Here is a 23,132-nt window from a genome sequence, read left to right on the forward strand (position 1 = left end):
TGTTTTTTCTCAACGCGCAGGCCCAAACGCTTCTAATGTAAGTTAATGAAAGGATTTTGTAGTCAGTGAGGAATTTCATGTAAATATAACATGATATTAGTACAAGTAGATACTACAGTAACATGTAGGCCTATAGTTCTTATTTTACATAAACTGAAATATATCTGGTTTTAAAAAATGTCCTTGACATCATTCGCAGTATTAGAAACAAAGTAGCAAATCTTAATACAATAGTACACGACTAAGACTGGTTTGAAAAAATGATAATAATTATCTTTCAAATTACTTCGACAGGACTGGTTTGCACCAATTGTATATCTTGAAAGTTCGTACAAAAATGTGAAAAAGTTTATTTATTGGTTTGTTTTTTAAAAAATCCAGAATCTCCAATACTATCTTCCTAAAGCTCGGTCAAAGACCTTTGATATTCATCAAGCCCATCATCTAAGTTGGACCGTGACCTTTCCAGAGCAATCGTGTAAATATTGCACCACCATTTCATCAATAAATTGGTAAAACGTATGCATAATTGTACAACATATATAATCACTTCTTGGCAGTCTTTTCTTTGATGTATTTTAGGCATGTCACACATAGCTCACGGTCTTTCAGAAAAGCAGATTACTTTTTTATTGATACTAGTAGGCAATTGATGTCTTTGTCCAAGATAATGTTAATTTTGGAAAACACCTACGGGCATATGCATCATACCAGCAACGATCAGTGACAGTCGTATTAAAAGATGGCGGAGTTTTCTTGATACTGGTGTTTCGTTGTCTGTATTGGCATCAAAGCACGCTTTTGTTAGTTTTAATTAAACAGAAAGTTTAGGAATGGCATCTTCCATGTTATGAAATCGGCTCCATCATTTATTTTGGTTTCATATAACCTGTGAAGAAGTTTAACGAGAGTCTGCCTACAGATTGCCCAAACAGTTTATAACATTGCACTGAAAACTCCTTAACTTTGAGAGAAAAAAACACTTTTTATACAAAATTCCAAAAATAGAAATAAGATAAATTTAAAAGAAATAAACATGGCTGATGGATTTTTTAATAATTGTAAAATAAGAGAACATCAGTCGTGCCTACATCTTAAATGAACGTCTATTCCTGTCTTTAATCAATTGTCTGCAGTGAAAATTTTATGTAACACGTTTTACAGTTTCCTCGCATTAAAACCACAAGAAATCTTTGAAAAGTCTATAAAAAGTCCACCTACACCTATACTATCGAATATTCCTCATCAACCTTCAATGTTTAATAGAAGTGCTTCAGTGATACCAACACACTTTCACTTTTTAAATAATGCAAGCGATGAGAAAAGATATTCTATTTAATATATCTACAATGACTGACTTTTGACGTTAGATCACCGTAAACGGATATTGCTGGAAAGGTTGAAGTCTTGGAACTGTGACCGTAACGTAAAAGTTTGAAAATAACGCATCTACGTATACCTAAAATCGATTAAATTATATCTAAACGTATCATTAAACTCGACAATTCAGCTTTCCTAGGCCTTGAAGACCAAGAATTATTTTAGATGTTGGTTTTGGTAAGTACATAGGGAGCACCTGTCTGACTCAGTAGTCATATGTATTAGGTCAGTGGCCAAAATGTCGCTGAATAACTTACTATAACTTACTCTGGTAAGCAAGTGCATCTTAGTAAATTTATACTTTTTAAAAGATTCTCCAAATACAAAATATGTTTGGTAGTAAACAATGCTCGATAACTTAAATCATTTAATTATTTGTTAATATTATAAATGTCGGCAAACATATTGTAATCTTGTGTTTTGCTACATAATCATGGCATACATTTAAGACTTAATGTCAGTAGTTACATGGATGCCTTTCATATTTGAGATGAATAGATCAATCCTTCAATTTGTCTCTCTTAATTTGATAGAAATATCCACATTCGCTTCTTTACCATTAAAATTTAGTTTGGTTAACACGCCTTTATGCTTACATCTCCGTGTTCTGATTACTTTTTCCTCGATTTCTTAACAAAATACATGTATTTATACTTGAGGTTTACTATGGAAGGATTATTTCGTAATCGATCAAAACATTTTAGCAGATTTTAGCAGGCTAAATAGTAAGCAAATTACTCAATAGACTTACTTTTAAATTTTAGATGCTTTCTTTTCAATTATAAAGTTTAATCTAAGTAGGAAAATTTGCAAAATTTATGATATTTTCCTAAAACTCTAGACAAAGCTTTTCTTTTTAATAAGATTCATGTAATCCAAAAAATAATCAACCAACCCCCTCTATAACATGGAATGCACAGATTGACCGTTAGACAAATGGAATGGTAACTTCCAGTGCGGTAGAACTGCCTCGTAATTCTATGTAATGTACTGATCGACCACAACCATAGTTTTTTATTCTTTTATGCTCGCTTAATATAAATAATTAAAAGAGATTCCAAGAGAGATGAAATTATAAAGAGAGAGAAGTTTTCGTTCTTCTTTCATACCGTCTATGAAGGGAGCGATAATTACAAGCAAAAATGACATTACCCACAGTTCGTTGTGGGGGTGTTTTTTTGGTGTTTTTTGGTTGTTTTTTGGTTTTTTGGTTTTTTTTGTTTTTTTTGGGTTTTTTTTGGCAATGCAATGCATGTTACAACCATGCCCGCATGAGCCACCAAAGAAAGTAATATCTATATAAAGTATGAAGAACCGATAGCATTTTAAGCAAGATATTAAAATTTTGATGTGATCGGCAAATTTCTAAAATAATTGATTTCATAAACGAAAACACTAGGCTGCTCTTCAAACAATCTGCGTTTAAAGCTAACGACTTTTTACAATATCATAAGACAATAGAATGGCACTAAAAATGGTTACGTGGACTTATCATATATATTTTACAGCTACAGTGCGTCGCATTAATGTATTTATTCATCAAAGTGTCACAATGTGCCCCTCCAGCGAGCACGGCGCTGGAAGTGAGTGCAATTATCTGTGTTTAAGTCGGTATAGGTCCGAGAGACACATCTTTGTCGTGTCTTTGAGGCCAGAGTAAGTAGCTGAATCAAATATTTGCGTGCCGCAGCTAATTTGATCTACAAAAATCAGGAACGAAACTATATTTTTTTCCCAAAGAGTAATAATTGGTTAGCTTATATTGATTTTTTTTAAAGTTGAATAACGAACATTAGTTTGATTGTCGGTAATATGTTTTTATTTTATCATGACGAGTGGTGTTTTTAGTATTACACTAATTTTAACGTTCAGCATTTACAAGGATGTTCATTGTATTCAGCTTAATTGACTTAAATGAAGTTTTTTTACATCGCGATTTGCCAATATTTATCTTCCAATTGTATTTAAGAAATAAAGAGTCATTCTTCGGGTATTATGAGATGACCATTATGGTCGGGGCGTGATCAAATCCAATAAAGTCCGACAGATTTATCACGCCCCGACCCTAACGTTTTCCTCATAATATTAAAGAATGATTCCTTTTTACTTATGTTTATATAATTGTAAGCCTTCATACGATTAAATGTTAAATTATTGACATTTGTACGTAACTTTCATTTAATATAATCATGCATACCCCGCGTGCGCCACAACAGTACGTCATTTGCGTCATTGATGAAATGTATTGAACTAAACATGAGAAATTTGATTCAGAGCTTTATTGCAGATAAAAATACCGAAAAATATCAATATTTGTACGTACAGTGTCACTGATATATCTGATCATTTCTTAAGCATCAATAAAACAAATATCTTTTGCGAAATTGTTATTTCCATATGGTATATTTCTTCAGGTTTATGTATCATCTTTAGGATGGAACACATTTTTAAGATGGTACTATACAATCACATTTGCAGTTTATCATATATACATGTATATTAACATTTTCCAGTGTCTTTGCCTGTGATAACATTACGTATCGATTTTGTACTACAAAACCCATAACCTCAAATGACGTATAATTGAAGCGCCAGTGGGTTTTCTTATTTATATTTGAATATCTAATCATACAATGACTTAAATCAATATAAATATAAGTAATAAAGAATCATTCTTTGAATATTATGAGGTGATAATTTCGGTCGGAGCGTTATCAAATCTATCACAAAGCCCCTCGGACTTTATGCCAATGACAATTTCTTTATTCTCTAAACTGCATAAATTACAGTGTTGAGAAAAACCAATTGAACAATAATACATATAATACATACATTTCATGCATTGGAGAGTGACAATACAAAAGTGAAAAAAAGGAAAAAGGAAAAAAGTATGATTAGCAATTAACCTAGAGAACTAACTCTCTCAATTATAACTTTAATGAATTTACACAGATTAATCAACAATTTCTTATTATTAGTATTAAAGAGTTGTTGAAATTTGTAAACATTTGGTTGTGTGTAGAAGTATGAAGGTATGTATAAAACTCTTATCTTTAATTTTTATATCTGTACACTGAAATAAATAATTAAATTCATCTCCTATCTCAATACAGTTACATAAGGTATATATACGGTTTTTACGAGGTATATCATACCATCTACCTCCTTCTAAAGGCAATTTAGCATTTCTTGTTCTAAAAGAACAAAAAGATTTATTTTATTATAGAATTTGATGACCCCCAACCGAAATTATCACCTCATAATACTCAAAGGATAATTCCTTAATCCTTATATACATCGATTTTCAGAAAAGTACACCTTTGATAGGTGTATAAATGTTATATTGATAGAGGAATGATTTTCAAGCACAATGTAATTATTTAACCTACATGACACCCTCACCCACCTACCCCCACTTTGAAATAAATATTTTTTTCGGGGGGGGGGATAAAAACTTTAAATTCAAAATGTAGAGTAAATAACAATTGCAAAGGAACTGTAGAGTAGAGTACAGATTCATTTTGAATGGGAAAATTCTACATGTATATTCCCTTGGTTGCGTGGCCTTGTGTGCTTTTATTTTCAGCGTTAAAAAATCCCTCAGGAGTATCAAAATGCATTTTCCGTACATGATGATGGTTTTACTCTTTTTAATAATGAATTTCAAATTACGCAATAGTTTTGCAGAAATTGGCTAGACTGAAAACAAATACAGTTTTATAAGGAAACAGAAAATAAAAAGCTTCTTGATGACATAATTCATAAGAAATCGTAGCTACTGGATAAAGGTGTGTTGAGGGTTAATAAAATATCGCATAATTGACAGCACTTGATTTTGTTTCTGCATTTCATAAATTAAATATGCAGCAATTATGCAAGAAATGTAAAAGATTACCGAAGTTTTTTTTAACAGGGAGGGATATACAAAATCAGTGGGTTTTTTTCCATTTAATTTGAGAAAAAAATACCGAGCAGTCTATCTTCAACGCAGCGTCATTAAGAAAAGTAATTACGCCACAGTGATTAATTTAAAAAGGTCTATGTCCCTAGTGCGTTTGTTTCTACGCTACAAAACGTAATATCAGGTTTTAATGTCGCCTGTAAAAAAACAATATAGGTTTAATACATTTAGTTATATGCATTAATTGGCTTTTTTAAAATGTAAATATTCATTAGTATTATTACTAATTCATGTTACCAATCCTTGAAAAAGAAAAAGGATGAGAAAATGGGGTTGATCTACAAATGAAAAGAGCATCCACTATTCTTTTTTCAATTTGAATTAATGGTTGAAGCATCAATCAATCAAGTGTTGAATATCAGCAAAAATCTCTTATAATTGATTTCTCAAACACTGTAGAATCCAAACTAGCACTACGAAGACCTTGACAAGATTACCGCCCCACTGAACTGTCAAACAAAACATGCCATGGAGCAGGTTCGCTCTAATGCAGTATCTGGCTTTTTGAGAAGACCTCGTTACACAATCAGCTTAAAACTTTGTCATCCTCTATCATTGGTAATTGTCGGAACATGCAATTCATTTGCAGGAGCTGTGTAATGCTTCGATATGATTGATACCCGCGGGACGCCATTGACATTTGTGGGCTTAATCATACATCGTCTGTTGTAACCTTGTACACTCTAAAGCTGCACTCTACGTCTGGTGCAGAACGTCCACAAATATCTGCTGACGCGTGGTTTCTGTGGAGTAAGGTGGTGGTCAGCTGAAGATCAAATATCCCCTCGCTAAACAACCAACATGCACTTAATTAGATGTACTGCCAGTGTGTATTAATTAATTTTATTTATTGATTTGTCATAAATCTTAGGACACCGGCAATTCTGTTGTTCAAATGTTGACTCGCTAAACAATTAATATATGTTATAAACATTACTCGATCAATTTAAATTTATAAAAAAAATTATGCTTTTGGTCTGAAAAATCTCGGATGGACAAAACAGGTCGTCTATGATCTGAATTTTTTCAGACCGGAAGCTACAGACCGGAAGCTGTATGTGTAGTTTTGGTGATGTTTCTACAAAACTATATATCTTTATGCAAATATGTGTACTATCATCAATATTCTGTAGGAGTAAAAAAAAATTATTCTGTGGTTCTAGCTATAAATTATCACATATTGGATGATAGTATGGTAATGGTGTTCACATCATCAATATGAAAATGTATGGATGTTTGCACAGGTAAAGAGCAATGTTGATAAAGGCATGAAGTGTATTATTGGGTAAACAAAATGACATAAGGTTAAAACAGATTTTATATTAAAATACGTGGACCGTTAAATGCAAGTTATCACAAGCTAGCTAAAGGTGAAATGTTAAAATTATGATGTTAAAGGTCAGATATCACAAATAAGATATTACAGATGAGATGTTAAATTGATACGTGCGATATCATATGTGAGTGACGCGGGAAAGGTGGGGATATTTAAAAGGTCAAATGAGACTTAGAAATGATATGATCAGGTGAAATTTTAAGGTGATTTGTGGGATAAAGCAAGATGCTTTGAATGAGAGGTGAAAAGTGGGTGTGAGAGGCTAAAATTGGCTGAAAGGGGGATGATTATGAAATTGGGCCTATTACAGAATGTAACATAATAGATGGTGGGAGTACCTCATTTAAGTATTTATTTGGATAAAAAAGAAGAAATATATACCAGTCTGATTGATTTCTTGGCGAAAGCGTTTATGACGGGTCAAACTTTAACATCGTTAACATTTATAATAATTGTACGTTCTACACCGTTAACGTTTATCACAAGTGAACGTTTTGACGTTTATTACGAATATATGTTTTACAACTTTAACGTAAATTACGACTGTACGTTTTACAACGTTAACCTTTATTACGAATATATATTTTACAACGTTAACGTAAATTACGAGTGTACGTTTTACAATGTTTACATTTACAACCTTTATTACGAATATAATTTTGTTTTACAACGTTAACGTTAATTACGAGCTTACTTTATTACAATGTTAACATTGTACGTATTACAACATTAACATTTTATACGAGTTTACGTTTCTACACTGTTTACGCTTATTACGAGTGGACGTTTTTACAATGTACGTTTTACAACGGTTTTACGAATGTATGTTGGATAAATTTAACAAAGTTAATGTTAATTACATGTATTTGGTATACATTGTTATCGAGTGTACATGTTTTATCAGTAAACGGATAACAACATAAACGATTTTACCTTTATTTCAAGTATACGTCTGTTACCAGTGTACGATTTAAAACAATAACGGGTGTAAGTATATTACAAGTATATGGTCAACGTCTTGGGAACACTTCCGTCACGTGCATGACTTACACTGGGGCATCACTTGCCTGTTGTGCACATAAGGATTACAGCTGCATAACTTATAAACTGAACGTAGCCTTGCATTGAATGTCTCCGGCATGCACAAACTTTAAGTTAGCAATATGCGTGCAAAAAATCATACTACGAGTGCACGTTTATTACGTTTTATTTAGACGTGATTTATAAAGTAAGCGACATTTACTAACAATTGATAAAATGGAGGTTAACATTTTAAGAAAACTATGGTGGAGATGAAAAACGTCAGTCGTTCTAATGATAGTAGTTAACTGAAATGATGAATCTTTGGAAAAGAGATTGTGAAGTGAAACGTCTTTATTTATGTTGCGTGTATTGCATTTAAAAAATATATACAGGGAAATCATTAGTTCTATCAAACAAGCTTTAGATTCATTGCATTTCTGTACCAAATACGCAAATACATAAACTTATATCGCTGACACAAAGGATAGCTCCTGAAAGTGATATAAAATATGTAAAGGTTTCTCAGATGAATGACGATGCACGTAAATTGTTCAACGATGACTGTGTCTGAACAGGCATAAACCTCAACTACATTTACAGCACATTAAGGTGGAATAACACATCATTACAAAATGGCTGACCGCTGATCGAAACGACATTTCGTTTTATTCAAAGGATTTTATGAACTGAAACATGTAACTTACTCCATAGCTGAGTGGATAAAGTGTCGGACTTGTGATCCGTACAACCCGAGTACGAATCCCGCAGGGGCTTTTGTTGTTACTTACTGGAACAATTATTTTAGATATTCATTTTTTATCCTCAAACTGCAAATTTTTTGCTTATTTGACATTTGTACAGTTTATGTATCATCATATCTTTCATTATCAAAATAATTCCTGTTAATTTGAGTGACTTTTTCCAGGTGTGTTCTTCCACTTTAAAATATAAAAGTATGCAAGGAGGAATTATATACATGAATGAACAAGATACAGATAGAACATATATATCTAGGTATCAATCATGCTCATTTTAGGTCGTTTTTACGTGAAGTACAATGCCATAAAATAGTGGACGGAAATGTAGCCATATTCTAAGCGTCTCTGTACAGAAGAAATCGGACGCGGGGGAGCACTAACAATTCTCCCTTAGCTATGATGTACATGGAAATAATGTCACGTCGGATCCCCGGCGAGTCACAAAGAGGGTTTAGCTTTCAAAAGACGGTAGAAATATGGGAGATGAGTGAGTGCTTGTCGAGGAGCGAGATCAATTGGATCCCGGAAATGCTCAGAAGGGCTCATTGGTATAACACTGTGGATCGCTGCTCTCTCACCATTCTCAGTGTATTCCATCAAAGAACAAAAAGATGGCATGATTCAAAGAGTCATATGACATATATATGACATTCGCATTCATTTATTAAGGTCTTCCGTTTCCAACGGAAGACCTTTCTATTATTGTGCGGGAAAAATTATTTTTCTTTTTTTTTTTTTTCTTCCTAGACGCGAACTTTGAGGCTTCATATCTTGCTTATTTCTGAACGGTTTTTGCTCAAATTTTCAGGGCTAATGTACTTTACAAAACACTATCTTAAGCAATTCATAAAATTTAGAATTTTCCTTCCGTTAAAGAGTTATTCCCCTTTTAAAATTTTTTAGGGCCTTTTGTTTCCAGACAAAGGCTCTGAGACTATGATAGCAGGGAATGGGAATCCAACGAATTTGAATAACAGAGACATTGTAGTTGTGCACATCTGTTTTTGTTTTAAGATTACGTTTTTTATTTAGGAAAAGGTAGGGGATCAAAAAACAGGATTAAAAAAAGTGCGAAAATTTAGACATATTTTCCTTTATATCTTTTAAACAAAAAATATTTTGTTAAGACATGTAGAATAAAAGTTGTGCAAAATATAGAGGGCTTTCATTTGACACCAATAAAAAAGGGCTGGCCCCTTAAATTAAGGGCCAATGGCCCCTAAAAAATTTTGCTTAATAACTCAAAAACGGTTAGGATTTTGATATGGCTGTCGCTGGAAAAGTTGTTTGTTGGGATCTCATAAAGGTCGTTACAATGTTATTTTGTATGTGATTTGTGTAGTATGAGTGTAAAAAGCTTTACATGTTGACATGTACATGTTTTCATTTGACAAGTTAACGAAAGTCTTTGTGCGTACAACTGGCATAAAGTTGCCGCAGAAAGTATGCTGGTTTATACAGGAGGCATTAATTCATAAGAATTTTTGTTGTTGTTGGAGTATACGCTTTTCCTTTAGGAGTTAAAATTATTGTTGTTAAGTTCTTGTAGTGCACAATCATTAAAAACGGCAATTGTAAAACAAAACATTCTTTTTCTTTTCTAGTAAACCACAAAATATGGAATTAAAAAAAACTCTATGCATTACATTTTAGTTATTAACTCCATGCATTTAAAATCTACCTTGAATCAGAGCTGCATGTGTGTGTACCATTACGTAAGCTCTCCCTTGCCCGCGGCCGAGAAAATCGGTTACCATGCTCGCGGCTGGACTACCTAGCGGTCAGCGGTTATCTAATACACGAGAGTTGCGTCTCTCATATATGAGTTTATGTAGCCGCGAACTCAAGAATTGTTTTAGTTTTGATTTCACAAAATCTTTTGTGGATTAAACGATTGGATGTCAAGTAAGAAATAGTTCATTTAATTAATAAAAGCAATGTCATTCTCTAAAGCAATAATAGACATAGATCAATTGTGGGGTTTAAGTTTAAAATATATAACTTCTATTTGATAGAGTAAGGTCTTTTCAAATCTTCCTTGGTTCTGAGCTGTGCGATTCTGTGCTTTGTACCTTTACGTAATCTATTCTTCGCCCACGGCCGAGGAGATCAGCCACGGATGCATTACCTAGCGGTAAGCGGTTATTTAATACACAAGATTCGCACACCGCGACTTACACTTACATGCATATGAACGTGTTTGAGTTAATATAGCCGTATATACAAGAACTGTTTTAATTTTATGTTATAAAAGTTTGTCCTACTTGTATATATATTTAATTAAATATTTGAGTGTAAATGAATATTAATGAATGATGTTACTCCAAATCGGAAAAATCGTTAGAATAAACTAATGTTTCGTTTGTTTAAGTAAAGTACTTTAAAAACTGTACAATTAATGTTTTAAATCAACACCCCCCCCCCCCCCCTCAAATATTAAACCTTTAAATGATGATCATCCCTCGCACATGGCTGAGGAGATCCGGCGCGAGTGGATAAGTGATCCGCCGTCGGTTCGTGTTCTTCTACATGTACCTTATGACGCGTTTATGTTTCATATTTTGCACGGACACAACTATATTTTATTATGTTTTCAACTATTATATTGGTTTAAGATGAAAAGATAAATTTATTTTACTTGTACAGTTGATTAAGCATTGGTGTATACGATAGCGTACAATGTAGTTTAAAAATCAAATCAAATTATAAAGTTCCATGTTACATGTTTGCGGTAGGTGCTAGCACGATAAAAGAATGTCCTGAGTTGAGGCATTCGATGATTATTTAAAAGAATATTCACATGAGTTTTAAACAACTTTAGATTAGATTCTATCGGTCACATATTAATCACTTCTGTAGTTTTTCTACATGTTCGTTTCATTATGGAAGCGAACTCATTGCTGCCCCGCCCCCTCCTCCCGCCCCGCTGACAGGAGCTCGCGCTGTATTTTTTATTTTTTTTTGGCGAAACGATATCAAGATCTGTCGAAAATCATTTTTGGTGGCTTCTTTTTATGTGTAACATTTTGTTTCACTTTCCCAACCGTTTGTTTATTCGGTCAGTCTGTGTTAATTCAATCGCCACGTGCGACCGAGAATCTTGTGTCGCTTCAGCGCACACAGCTCAGAACATATATAGCCCCGGGTCATCAATTGTTATGTAATTGAGTAACAGTTGGAATGGTGCTTTTACTACATAAAATATAAATAAAAAATCATCCTGAAAAAATGTTACCGTAACTCAATAGTCAATACCAAAAATAAAAATCCGTATGATTACAAACTGAAATCGGTTTTTCAGTATTCGGCGGGATTTGATTTTTCTTCTAACATTAGTATTTTTATTGGTTTCAGAGAATACGATGTAAAAATACAAACAGGAAATAAATCTGATATTATTTACATTGATAATGTTGAAAAATATTTAAAATTAAATTAGTCACATTCGTTAGAAAACAATGTTATACAAACATCCGATAATTTTTTTCCTATGTCGTATCATTCGCGTAAATAAATATGTTCTGTACATATCCATGTACCTCAGAAAATATTCAAATGATTAAACAAAAAAGAAAGTTGTAATTACTATTTCGGATTTTTTTCAAAGTAATTTAACATTGTATTGAAAAGAACAAGAAATAAAAATGATTTAAATTTTTGACTCAATCTTCGTATATATTACCGGCGCTCCTTACATGTATAACGGCGTACAGTGTATATAGATTATCATGCATGATCTATTTGAATTAAGTTCCATTCGTAAAGATTCCCATAATAATTAATTGCATGACTGTGTACATTGTAGGCAAATCCCTGTGCGTTTATTACGTCTTGTTTTCCGTTAACAGTGGTTTAAGTAATTAGAATAATTACTTGTAAAAATATCTGTAATCGGGATTCCAAAGAACTTACTTCCCGCAATTCATAGAAATGATCAGTATGTTTTCTTTCTATGTTTAAATTTAATTTTGTTCAAATAATTAATAAATTTTCTATCATTTAAATTGTGTGCTTCATCAAATACTGATTCCAATTACCTTGAAGTCATTAATTTTTCCATTGGCTATTGACAAAAAAAGAGACGCTTGACCATCCAATGAAAACAAATACACAGAGTTTGATTGACAGGTTCAGCCAGGTGCAGGTCTCACCCGATGTCCGAGGTTATGTGTGTCGCGAGTGGTCTCAATAAGAGTTATCGATGTAAATAAATTAAAAAAGATACATGCTTATCAAAACATGCTCGTGTAAGTTAAAGTTGATTAAGGCTTGTTCCAACAGAAATCATATTTTGCTAACTGTATTTAATATTTTTTATGTATAGCGAATTTTAATATTGTACAGTCATTTTACCGGTAACGAATCAGTATGCGGTTTCTCGTGCATGCAACTATTATTATCGGAATTCCAAATGTTTTTATTTTTTGTTTAAATCGCGTTTCTTTGTCCTTCTAAACTGTATCAAACCCGAAAAAATAAAGGATGAATTACGGAGACAGTAATTTCAACACCCCCCCCAGTTTCCTAGTTTTGAATTCGTTTCCCAGTGTCGAATAAGCGCCCTTTATCACTTCTGACCGAATATTTTGAGGCGAATTAATTTCAAAAATATACTAGAGGTACATGTTAATGGACTTATAAATGAACAAGGAAAAACAATTGTGGGAATATGTCATTTAAACAAATTATATGATCGTTATTTTTATCATACCGTTTTCCGGTCAAATTGAAACTGGACTTGAACAGTTTTCATTTCCGTTACTTTATAATATTGAATTTTCATACAAACACTTTATAGTAGTAATTGATGATAAGTAGTTGCCATTTTCCTTTGTTTTTCCCGTATATCTATCAATTTTTGCAGCCAAATAATACTTCTGTCGCAATGAACCGTAACTAAGAAAACTACACGTGGTTCTATTTGAAGTCGTAATTTCATTCAAAGCTCCATTATTATTTGATATGATGTATTATCTTTTTAAATGAATTATATTTACTAATTATTCACTAAATAGGGATCAATAACAAACTTATTTTCATAGTTAGGCTTAATTGTTTTCACACTTTCGTTTTTTCTGCTTTGAACATCCGGCAGCTCATATCTGGGGCACATTTTTAATTTGTAAACAATTCGGTAAATAATCGTGCAAATGGCAAACACTGATATAATATTTATTTCTATGTTATAATCACCTAGCTAGAATTTTTTAAAACCTCAACTTTGTCTTCCACCAATAATTTTTCTAAAAATTATTCGATACTGGCAAATATTCGTTACCGGTAAAACTGTACCAGTACTGAAACATCGTATAAAACGTTATATATACATGTACTCTGTAACAAGTCGTCTTTTAATACATATACCTTTCTTTTGTTTGTTAAAAATAAATTCAATTTTGTAAAAAGATAAGTATATCATTTCTTCTAGATTTTTTTTTCATGAAAATACCTACAAGAGAGTTTTGCCAATCACAAACAGTTAAAAGTACATGTAATGTAAAACACGGGCTCCATTTTGAAACAAATTGTCAGAGAGTTCCGAATGAAATCTGATAAACGTTTCACATGGTTCTCGCACGCTTTGCTCGAAACGATTTAAACGCATTGTCCGAAATTCTGCACGCTTTGTCCGAAACGCTAAACGGTTTACACGAAACGCTTCACGATTCACACGAAACGCTAAACGGTTAATACGAAACGTTTTTCGCACGTAAGTCGCACGCTTTTTTTTGTTGTAGTAGTACGTTTCAGGGTCTGTAAATTTTGTCAGCACGCAACAATTCTAAATTGCACATTGTCTTCAAAAATTTACAAATATTTAAATAAAGAAGTTATCTTAGAGAAAAGGTTACGTGTTTTGTAAACGGGTTCGGTTTAAAATAAAAAAAAAAACCACAATTCCTGACATGACACATGAGTACATACTGTTTATTACAATGCTTGCTACCCTCTGAAAATTTAACTCGCCATTAAATATCTCATTTTTTAAATAATGTTTGTTACGATTACATAAACTGTATGCGACAAATAGTTTTCCTAAAACATTTACTTATTTTCTTTTTCAAAACACGTTTTATATGCAGGCTTTCAATCACAACACGTTTTTATAACAAAAGCAGAACTGAAAGTTTAGTAATTATAATCGTTTGACACCATATCACATATATTTTCAACTCGCAGCAACAACGGAAGACCTACTCGTGGCTTTGCCACGAGCTCTGCTCTAGTTTGATTTACTTCTGTTTATTAGCTTTGAAATAAAATTCCCCGGAAAAAATAATTACTGCGAGTCATAGAGTGAAAAAATCAGCTTTTGTGAAAGGGTTTCACATTATGACCGTAAAACATAAGGTTATAAATCAAATATATGTAGTTATAGTTGATTGTCCACGGAAACTTTGTTTTTAATAATAAAAAACGCTTTGATCCTAAGATCCTATCGCTTCTTAGCTTTGCACTACCGGTCAAATAGAAAAGAGATGTTCCGACTGCCCCCTACTTCGTAATCAGAAATCGGTCAGTATAGTGAAGCTGTATCGATTTACGGAATTCTGTTATTCCATAGTGTTGATGTGCTGGGCTAAATAATGTCCTAATTGGAGCGTTATCCTTTTAAGTCATTTTAAATATGCATTGATTTCGATGTAAGTTACAGGACAAAAGAGTGTTCGCGTGGATCATTTTCATAAATTTACAGTGTAGCACGGAAAAGTGAGAAAACAAAAGCCTCCCTTGCGGGCCTGGGGAAACGTGCAAGCCACGATTCCGTGGGGAGCTGGTCCTACTTCGGTGCTTCATCCCCGTGTAATAATCAATGTTATAAATTCCGACAGATTTTTAGCCAAGCCGTTGGTATACTCTAACGATATTCCAAAACATGTACGCCTGGATCTAATTTTTACTATATTTTTCATCTTTAAAAAAGTCAAGTCTGTGTACAAATATGAATGCTTGAATAAATATCACATCAGTTCCTTTGGGTGGAATTGCTATATTGTGATTCCTTAGCTAGATGACACCACGTGACTTTTAAAAGTACTCACCCGTGAAGTTCCACAGCACAACATTACAGCTTTCCTGATGATCTCCGAAATCCACAAGAGACGCATGGGGGCGAGGAGACATTCCGTCTTCAAACAACCCTCCACCCACCTCCCTATCTCCACTCCTAGCCGCGGTGGTCCACTAATAGATTTATCCTTGCCTTATAACTCGCTGTATCTCAGACAGCAAAAATTTAACGGTTACTGCTCTTCCAAATCAATCGTTCCTTTTTCCCATAGAAAGCACAAGTAATGATTATTGCACTTATCAAGTAACGGCTTATAATGAACTTCTCGCGAATACTTTACAACCGTGTCGCTGTGGTAGATCATGTTTCCATGGTCTCACGTTAGCAGGAATGCACGGACTCCGCTGGACTCCATACTGTCAGCATCCTGCGGGGTAGAGACTGGAGCCCTGCGGCTAGAACCATGTCCCCAATCTCCAGTAATCTTGTGTGGATCAATTATAATTCTGTCGCCACAACGTACACACAATTTAGTAATACTTATTACAAATATCGATTTCCAGTTTCTATGGTAACTATGCAAGTTTGATCACAGGTTAATAAAGTCATAAGCCTGCTACCTAAATGTCGCTCATCAACAAGCATTCACAACACCAAGGAGCCTCGCCAACTACACCGGAAGTCGGGTACACGTTTGGTTTCGCGAACAAGAAAAATTTATCGAAGATTTGGCGGGAGAAAATGAGCACAGCGGCTAACATTGCTTCGATTTAGCATCAAGAGGGATGGATGATCAAATAGAAGTTTTCAGATATTACACTCTAAAAATAACGAAGCTTGTTTTCCTTTTACTTAAATCAAATTTAATTATCAGTGATGGCCTTAATTTGGAATCGATTCTTGAAAATCTAGAGTTCGTATATATGCGCTGCCAACTTAATTAACTTTAAAGGGTTAAAATTACGCAACTCCGAGCCTGTTCTTTATTTAAATTACAATAAACTGCAGCGAAGAAAAAAGTTTTACATGCACACTGCAGTCGACCGGAAATCGTTCAAAGGCATGCCAGGTAAAAAAAAAACCCTTAGAAAATTAGATATGGAGCGCCTGAGAGCCAAATGGAACAATTTCTCTTTAAATTTTTCGCTAAATCACGCAACATGGTTAGATAACTTTATAAACACATCCAGAAATGTGAAATTTTTATCTGATGCATGTCGTTTTTACTGTTAAATAAAACAGTACGTGGCGTAACAAATTATTTCGACGTTTTTACAGCATTACAAAGATTGTCTATAATTAGTTTTCCCATAAAAAATACAAATAAACATTAAAATTTAATTAAAAAACAAAGTTTATTGACAGTATATTGTATAGAGCTATAAAACATATCTTCCCAGTTAACACATTGTAGCATTTCAGTTTCTACCAACACATATATGCTTTCACATCAAAACTGATTATTTCCTTTTTCAAATTACATAAACACGGAAGCATAATTCCTTTTAGTATAGTGATTATTAATCAAAAAATGCTTAGTTATTATACTTGTGAATAGTAAACAACATATATATATATATATATATATATATATATATATATATATATATATATATATATATATATATATATATATATATATATATATATATATATATAATAACAGTTACACATGCTCGTATATTACATTTACAGTTGCAATTGCAATAATTTGGTTGCTTGTTTAGCATAAATGCTAAAACTGTAAGACATGATCAAACCAAGCAATATTTGATACAATTTATGCTTTCAATTGATACAAAGTAAATGGTTTAACTTTGAAACAAAAATTCCTCTTATAATTATAATTTAAACTTGATCTTTAATCTCACAGATAAATATAATGTAAAAAGTCTATAGTATTTAAGAAAATCCGAATTTTATTCTAAAGTCATCTAGACATTTGCTTTTATTTGTACTATTTGGTGTTTTATCAAGTAAGATTATCCTGATTTTTTTTCTAGCTAAACTACATAAAACAAACAATGAACAAAATAAAAAGAATTTTAAGTGTCCACGCATATAAATATGTTAAAAAATGATTAATGTGTATGAAGAATATTATATGCATTAATACATGTTACATATATTTTTATCACAGATAACTTGGGATATGGAATTGCAAAAAAGATAAAGCATATTCATGAAACTCTCATAACCACAAATACCCTGGCAGGACTAAAAATCATCAAAAACAAAAGATCTTCCAAAAATTTCAACCATTAGTTTTCAAAAATACTTTTTTTATCATTTAATTAAGCATGAACATTCTGTGGCATCTGCATTTCTCATCAAATTCCTCATCAATATGAACAGGTAGTCATGACAATGACATGCACCACTTTTGATATCTTTGCAATTTTAGTGACAAAGTTTAATTTCATTACCTAGCAAGTATAAAGCGTGGAGAAAGTTTGTAAATTGTATTTTTTTCCCTGTGAGCATTTCTGGAATTCTAGCTTACGACAGTCCTTTTTTCCAGAGTTTTTGTTTGTTAATTACACAAAGGTTTGATGGTGGGCCCGTTCCGTGGTTTCTTTTTATTTTTACTCCAAAGTTTGATGGTGGGTCCGATCCGTGGTTCCTTTTCGTTTTGTCAGCAATGGATTTGATTTGTCTCCCTTTTTTGTGGCATGAAATTTCCATGCTCCACTGAAGCAGTCCACCTTTAGTATGAAAAAGATCATAACTTTACCACTGATGGTCAATTTAATATTTATAACAGAATTTATTGAATATGTAGCTCAAGGATTTTTGTTAAAACCAAATGATTTATCCAATTTGTCAGAATATATTTTACTGTAAATTCCTTATATTACGCGATTAATTAATTCCGCGATCCCGCTGGTTTGTATCAAATCGCGGGAATATGAAATCGCGAACATGGAACTTTTTTCTCTATTTCTTATAGTCCTCAACTCTCAGAAAATAATGGCGAGGTTTTTAAATCCTCGAAGGGTGCTTCTCGCGATTTTACGTGGATATTAATTCCTCGTGTTTAATTAGGAATCTACAGTATCTTTTTGAAAAAGCTTATATTACTTAAATGGTTTATAATTGGGTCTGATTTTCATTACCCCCCCCCCCCCCCAAAAAAGTATAAAACAGATGATGAAGTATTTTAGTTTAAAAAGTAAATTCTGGTTTCGTAAAATCAATTTGCAACAAGAAAGGACAACTCTCCATTAAAATTCTGAATAAAGAGCAAATTATTTTTTTGCAGGAAAAAATATCTAATCTCACTTTAATCAGGGCCTCTAATTGGGTTTTCCCACACAAATAAAACATATTTTTCTGTCAATAAAGCAGTTAATAACATTTTGGCAGTAAAATTTGCAACAGGGAAATTGCAGCTCAAATTGATTCCATGTTAGCAATAATGTTTAACTATCATCAAGAGTTCAGTATGTACCATTACATCATTTGTTAAAGTAATTTAAAGAAGTGTAAACAAATTGGCAAGAAGAGCAAACAAATTGGCAAAAAACCCGAAGTTTCAAAGTCAAAGGTGAAGGAAACCAAACAATGCCAATGAGTTTGACTCAACAGCTGTATATCAAACATCAGGAGGTTTCTCAAAGCAATGAATGAATTCAATCTAGATTAACTTCGTTTTTAAAACATGCATCTGCACTTTTTTAAATACCTTTAAATGAACCTTGGTTAACATATATACTTTTTTATGCCCTTGCATACACACACAAGGGGAAACTGATTAAGAGAAAATAACGAGATTTATTCTCTGTACTAGCTTACAGGAATGAGGTTATCTTTTTTGTTGTCCCGTTCAGCTTTCTCCAATTCTTCAGCAGACAGCAGAGCTAATCGAACATGGCTGACAATTCTCCTGGCTACCTCACTCATTGGTCGGTTCAGCACAACCTGTTTATATAGAAACGACAACATCAGACCCTATTAAATCACATGCAATTTATTTGATTTTTGTAAAAATCATTGATATCTACATGTAACATGGTATCAATTTTCAAGCAGGCAGTTGTCAATTATCCAGATCAGAACCAGTTTTAAATGTATGAAAAATTGCAGCCAATGAGAGATAAGGAGTTTGGAATTGTGTATTACATTGATTGCAACAATAGCAATAATAGCATTTAAGATATCACTGTTTGATGGACATCAAGTGCTAGCTTTACTCTAAAGAACAGCCTGAATATTGATAGAATAAACTTACAGCATTGACTGTGGCCCATTCTTTGATGTATTTAATAATGTCTGCTTCATCTAACATTAGCTCATCAGATTTCAGAATCTCTATCAGGGCATCCTCTCCCAGTTCCTGGAAAGCCTTGGCTTTGAACACATTCTACAAAATTGAACCATCATTAAATTTCAATTAAACCTCAATTAGATTTCAATCTTAGCACTTTTTCATTTATTTTTCTTCCAGTAGGATACATGCACATTGTATACTTTAGAAATGTAGCTTGGGAAATGGTTGACAGTTTATGTGCATGATTGAATTGCTTTTTATGCATTTAATTAAGACACACCATGCACACAATCATGTCAGATTTTTCATCTCAATGATAAAGATTTCCAAAAAATATCAATGAATGAATGAAATCTACTTCAAAACCAAAGATACAAGTATGAAGAAAATCACTTTTTAGTTTATACTCCTGACAGTTTTATTAACAAACAGTACGTATTTCTTTATCTCTTGCTTGAGTTATCTCCTTATTCGATTGATGCACCCTAATGATCATATATTTAGCATGAATGTTATACATGTTAGACACAATTAAACAATTCAACTCATTACATTACATGTAACTGAAAATACACTGGTAATCTGTTATATACATGTACATACTGTTGTACAATTTACAAGAACCATATGTCTGTTTTAATGATCAAAAGTGCCTCGATCTATTTGGTTATACACAACTGCATTAGAATATGATATTTTTTTTATTTTTACACAGAAAGAAAAAATCAAGTCGGCGGGAAAATAAAAATAAAAGCTACCTTGAGACCTTTTTTTTTTCTTCATTTTTTTTTAAAATAAGAGTCGGTGGGTTTGTAAACTGATATTTAAAAAAATGCTGGCCTAACAATTCTCAATATTTACAAATTCCACTTGTATACGATGTGTGTTTATTCATATCATTAATATCAATGATTATAAAGTTAAATTATCAAAGATAAGTTCTCACAACCTGTAGCATAGAATAAAATGTAAATACTACACACAGTGCTTAAAGAACTGGTAATTAATTTTTCCTATATATTAAACTTCTCTTGTTTGCTCTTTTTCGTGGTGTGTCTGTTTATATCTAAGTTGTCTATACCTACAGTGTGTAATGCTGTGATATCCCTGTGTGTTCCTCTTTGTAGCGGATTGTATGTATGCTACACTTATAGCTAGGACAGCTAGTATATAATTAATATTGTACCTCTGTGTGCTCCACTAGTGTAGTGTATGCTACACTTCTCTAGTTTGCAATTTTTTTTGGTGGTGTGTCTGTTTAAATCTAAGTTGTCTACACAGTGTGATCCTCTCTGTAGCAAAGTGTATGCTACACTTAGCTCGGGCACTACTGTATATAATTGTATATCTGTGTTATTCTATGTAACAGTGTATGCTACACCTAGCTAAAACAATATCATTGTACCTGTGTGTGCTCCTCTATGTAACAGAGTGTATGCTACAGTACATTGTACTTCTGTGCGTTCCTCTATGTAGCAGAGTGTATGCTACACTTAGCTAAGACAGTATATAATTGTACTCCTGTGTGCCCCTCTATGTAGCAGAGTGTATGTTACACTTAGCTAATAGCTATGACAGTATATAATTGTACTTCTGTGCGTTCCACTATGTAGCATAGTGTATGCTTCACTTAGCCAGGACAGTATATAATTTTACTTCTATGTGCTCCTCTATGTAGCAGAGTGTATGCTTCACTTAGCCAGGACAGTATATAATTTTACTTCTGTGTGCTCCTCTATGTAGCATAGTGTACGCTTCACTTAGCCAGGACAGTATATAATTCTTCTGTGTGTTCCTCAATGTAACAATGTTATGCTACACTTAGCTAGAACAGTAATTGTACCTCTGTGTGCTCCTCTATGTAGCGGAGTGTATGCTCCTTTAGTTCCTGTTGACTGTATGTAACAGCAGCCTGCATGCACTCACATGCATTTTGTACACTCAGATTGTCAATGAGGAAATCACCACACAACTGCGGATGGAAAGAAAGAGGAATTTAGGAATTTAATTATCTGGAGAAAATATACTTTTATCATAGTCATATACAGCATGTATTACACAGATAAAAGACTAACAATCTTATAATTAAGCTTAAACTCTTTGGAAATACCCTGTGACTAAGTCATTGTTGAAGTTTTAATTTAATCCAAATCTTGTACATTCATGAGTTTAGGTTTGTTAAATTTGTTACTTTTGTAATGTGTTTAAAAATCTAGATACATTATGCAGTGGTAAATATGAAGTTTACCTTCCTGAGTTCATCCAGTCCATATTCTAGAGCTGAAGCAAGTGTGTCAATCGCCTGCAATAATATCACAATTTACAATTTGTACACATGCAGGGATGCAAATTAAACCATACTGTCTATGAGTATGTAATTGTCCTTTATATGACTTAGTTGCAGTTTTTAAATATTCAGATTTGGTCATGTATTCATTTATATCAGTCCATATTACACAGTTTCTAAGATTTCTTTTAAACAAATCATTTTGATTAAAAATGAAAGTACACCCTTATCAATTTATCATACTTACTATCTTTGGTGTGAGTGTGACACAGTTAGTGTATATAAACTCCATCATTGCTGTAAAAATTTCTGGTGATATGTCAGTCAGAACGAATGGTACGTTAGCATTTTGTGCCCCCTCTCCTTTCTGTGCCTGATCGTTGAACATAGCCTTAAACACAGCACATCGTGTGGACAGAATGCATCTGTGAGCATATATTGGTTTTCTGTTTGGTCCTATTAGAAACTTGATGTCACTGTAAGCAAGCAAGCAAAATATCATATTATCTAGTGAGAACAATCAAACTGCACAGCAATCACCGTTAACACATATTAACAGAATAACATATTCCATTTTACAGTTTAATACATATTGTAGATACCTGTATGAGAAGGACTTATTTAAGATGAGACTATACATATGAACAGTAAAAAAATTACATGCTTGAGGAAGAAAACAATGAAGGAATAATGTCAGTCAGCATTTGAAAGGGTGTGGGTGGGTGGGGTGAATTAATAACTTAGCCATTATAAATTCAAACAGGAAAAAATAATGCAATTTGATATTTTGAAATTTGTTTTGTAAACCTTGTACAAAGCCTGTTGTGTGTGTTTTACATGAAACAACCATCTATTGTGTATTGTTCTTTGGTACATTCAGCAATGTTTAATTTGTGCACAATTCCTCTTACCTGTGGTCTTTGCAATTAACCAACTTCTTCATCTGTGCCGCAAAATCCAGTATATGTCCCTTCATTAATTTTTCGTTGGCCATTTTTCTTGACTTGTACAAATCAAAAAGGGAAAGTAGGGAAAACGTTATCAGATAACGAAAGTTTGCAGTGTTGTCAAGCACTTGCACCGGAAGTATAATCACAATTTTACC

General features: G+C 32.9%; 2 protein-coding genes across 2 annotated transcripts in view; both read right to left on the reverse strand.

Moving 5' to 3' along the window:
* The window catches only part of LOC128166545 (rho GTPase-activating protein SYDE2-like), a 34,975-nt gene extending 18,821 nt beyond the window's left edge, over positions 1 to 16,154 (reverse strand). The window contains exon 1 of the mRNA XM_052831783.1: positions 15,502 to 16,154. Within this exon, the coding sequence (XP_052687743.1) occupies positions 15,502 to 15,567 (66 nt within the window). The 5' untranslated portion in view covers positions 15,568 to 16,154. The remainder of the gene's footprint in view (positions 1 to 15,501) is intronic.
* Positions 16,155 to 16,806: 652 nt separating this feature from the next.
* Positions 16,807 to 23,114, reverse strand: LOC128166492 (BTB/POZ domain-containing protein 19-like). Its single transcript, XM_052831690.1, has 7 exons — positions 22,939 to 23,114; positions 22,275 to 22,503; positions 21,989 to 22,042; positions 21,584 to 21,712; positions 19,702 to 19,833; positions 19,266 to 19,391; positions 16,807 to 18,175 (listed from the first exon to the last, which is right to left on the reverse strand). Exons 1-7 carry the CDS (start codon positions 23,019 to 23,021, stop codon positions 18,056 to 18,058), a joined length of 873 nt encoding a protein of 290 aa, XP_052687650.1. The 5' UTR covers positions 23,022 to 23,114; the 3' UTR covers positions 16,807 to 18,055.
* Positions 23,115 to 23,132: the final 18 nt, after the last annotated feature.

This window comes from Crassostrea angulata, chromosome 10 (assembly GCF_025612915.1).
Source record: "Crassostrea angulata isolate pt1a10 chromosome 10, ASM2561291v2, whole genome shotgun sequence".
In the NCBI taxonomy this organism is placed as follows: Eukaryota; Metazoa; Mollusca; class Bivalvia; order Ostreida; family Ostreidae; genus Magallana; species Magallana angulata.

Excerpts from the sequence above, each read along its gene's own strand:
- LOC128166492 (XM_052831690.1), bottom strand. The coding sequence starts at position 23,021 with ATGGCCAACGAAAAATTAATGAAGGGACATATACTGGATTTTGCGGCA. Across the intron at positions 22,504-22,938 it reads GTTAATTGCAAAGACCACAG|TGACATCAAGTTTCTAATAG; the intron begins GTAAGAGGAATT and ends GCTTGCTTACAG. Across the intron at positions 19,392-19,701 it reads AATGGGCCACAGTCAATGCT|GTTGTGCTGAACCGACCAAT; the intron begins GTAAGTTTATTC and ends CTATATAAACAG.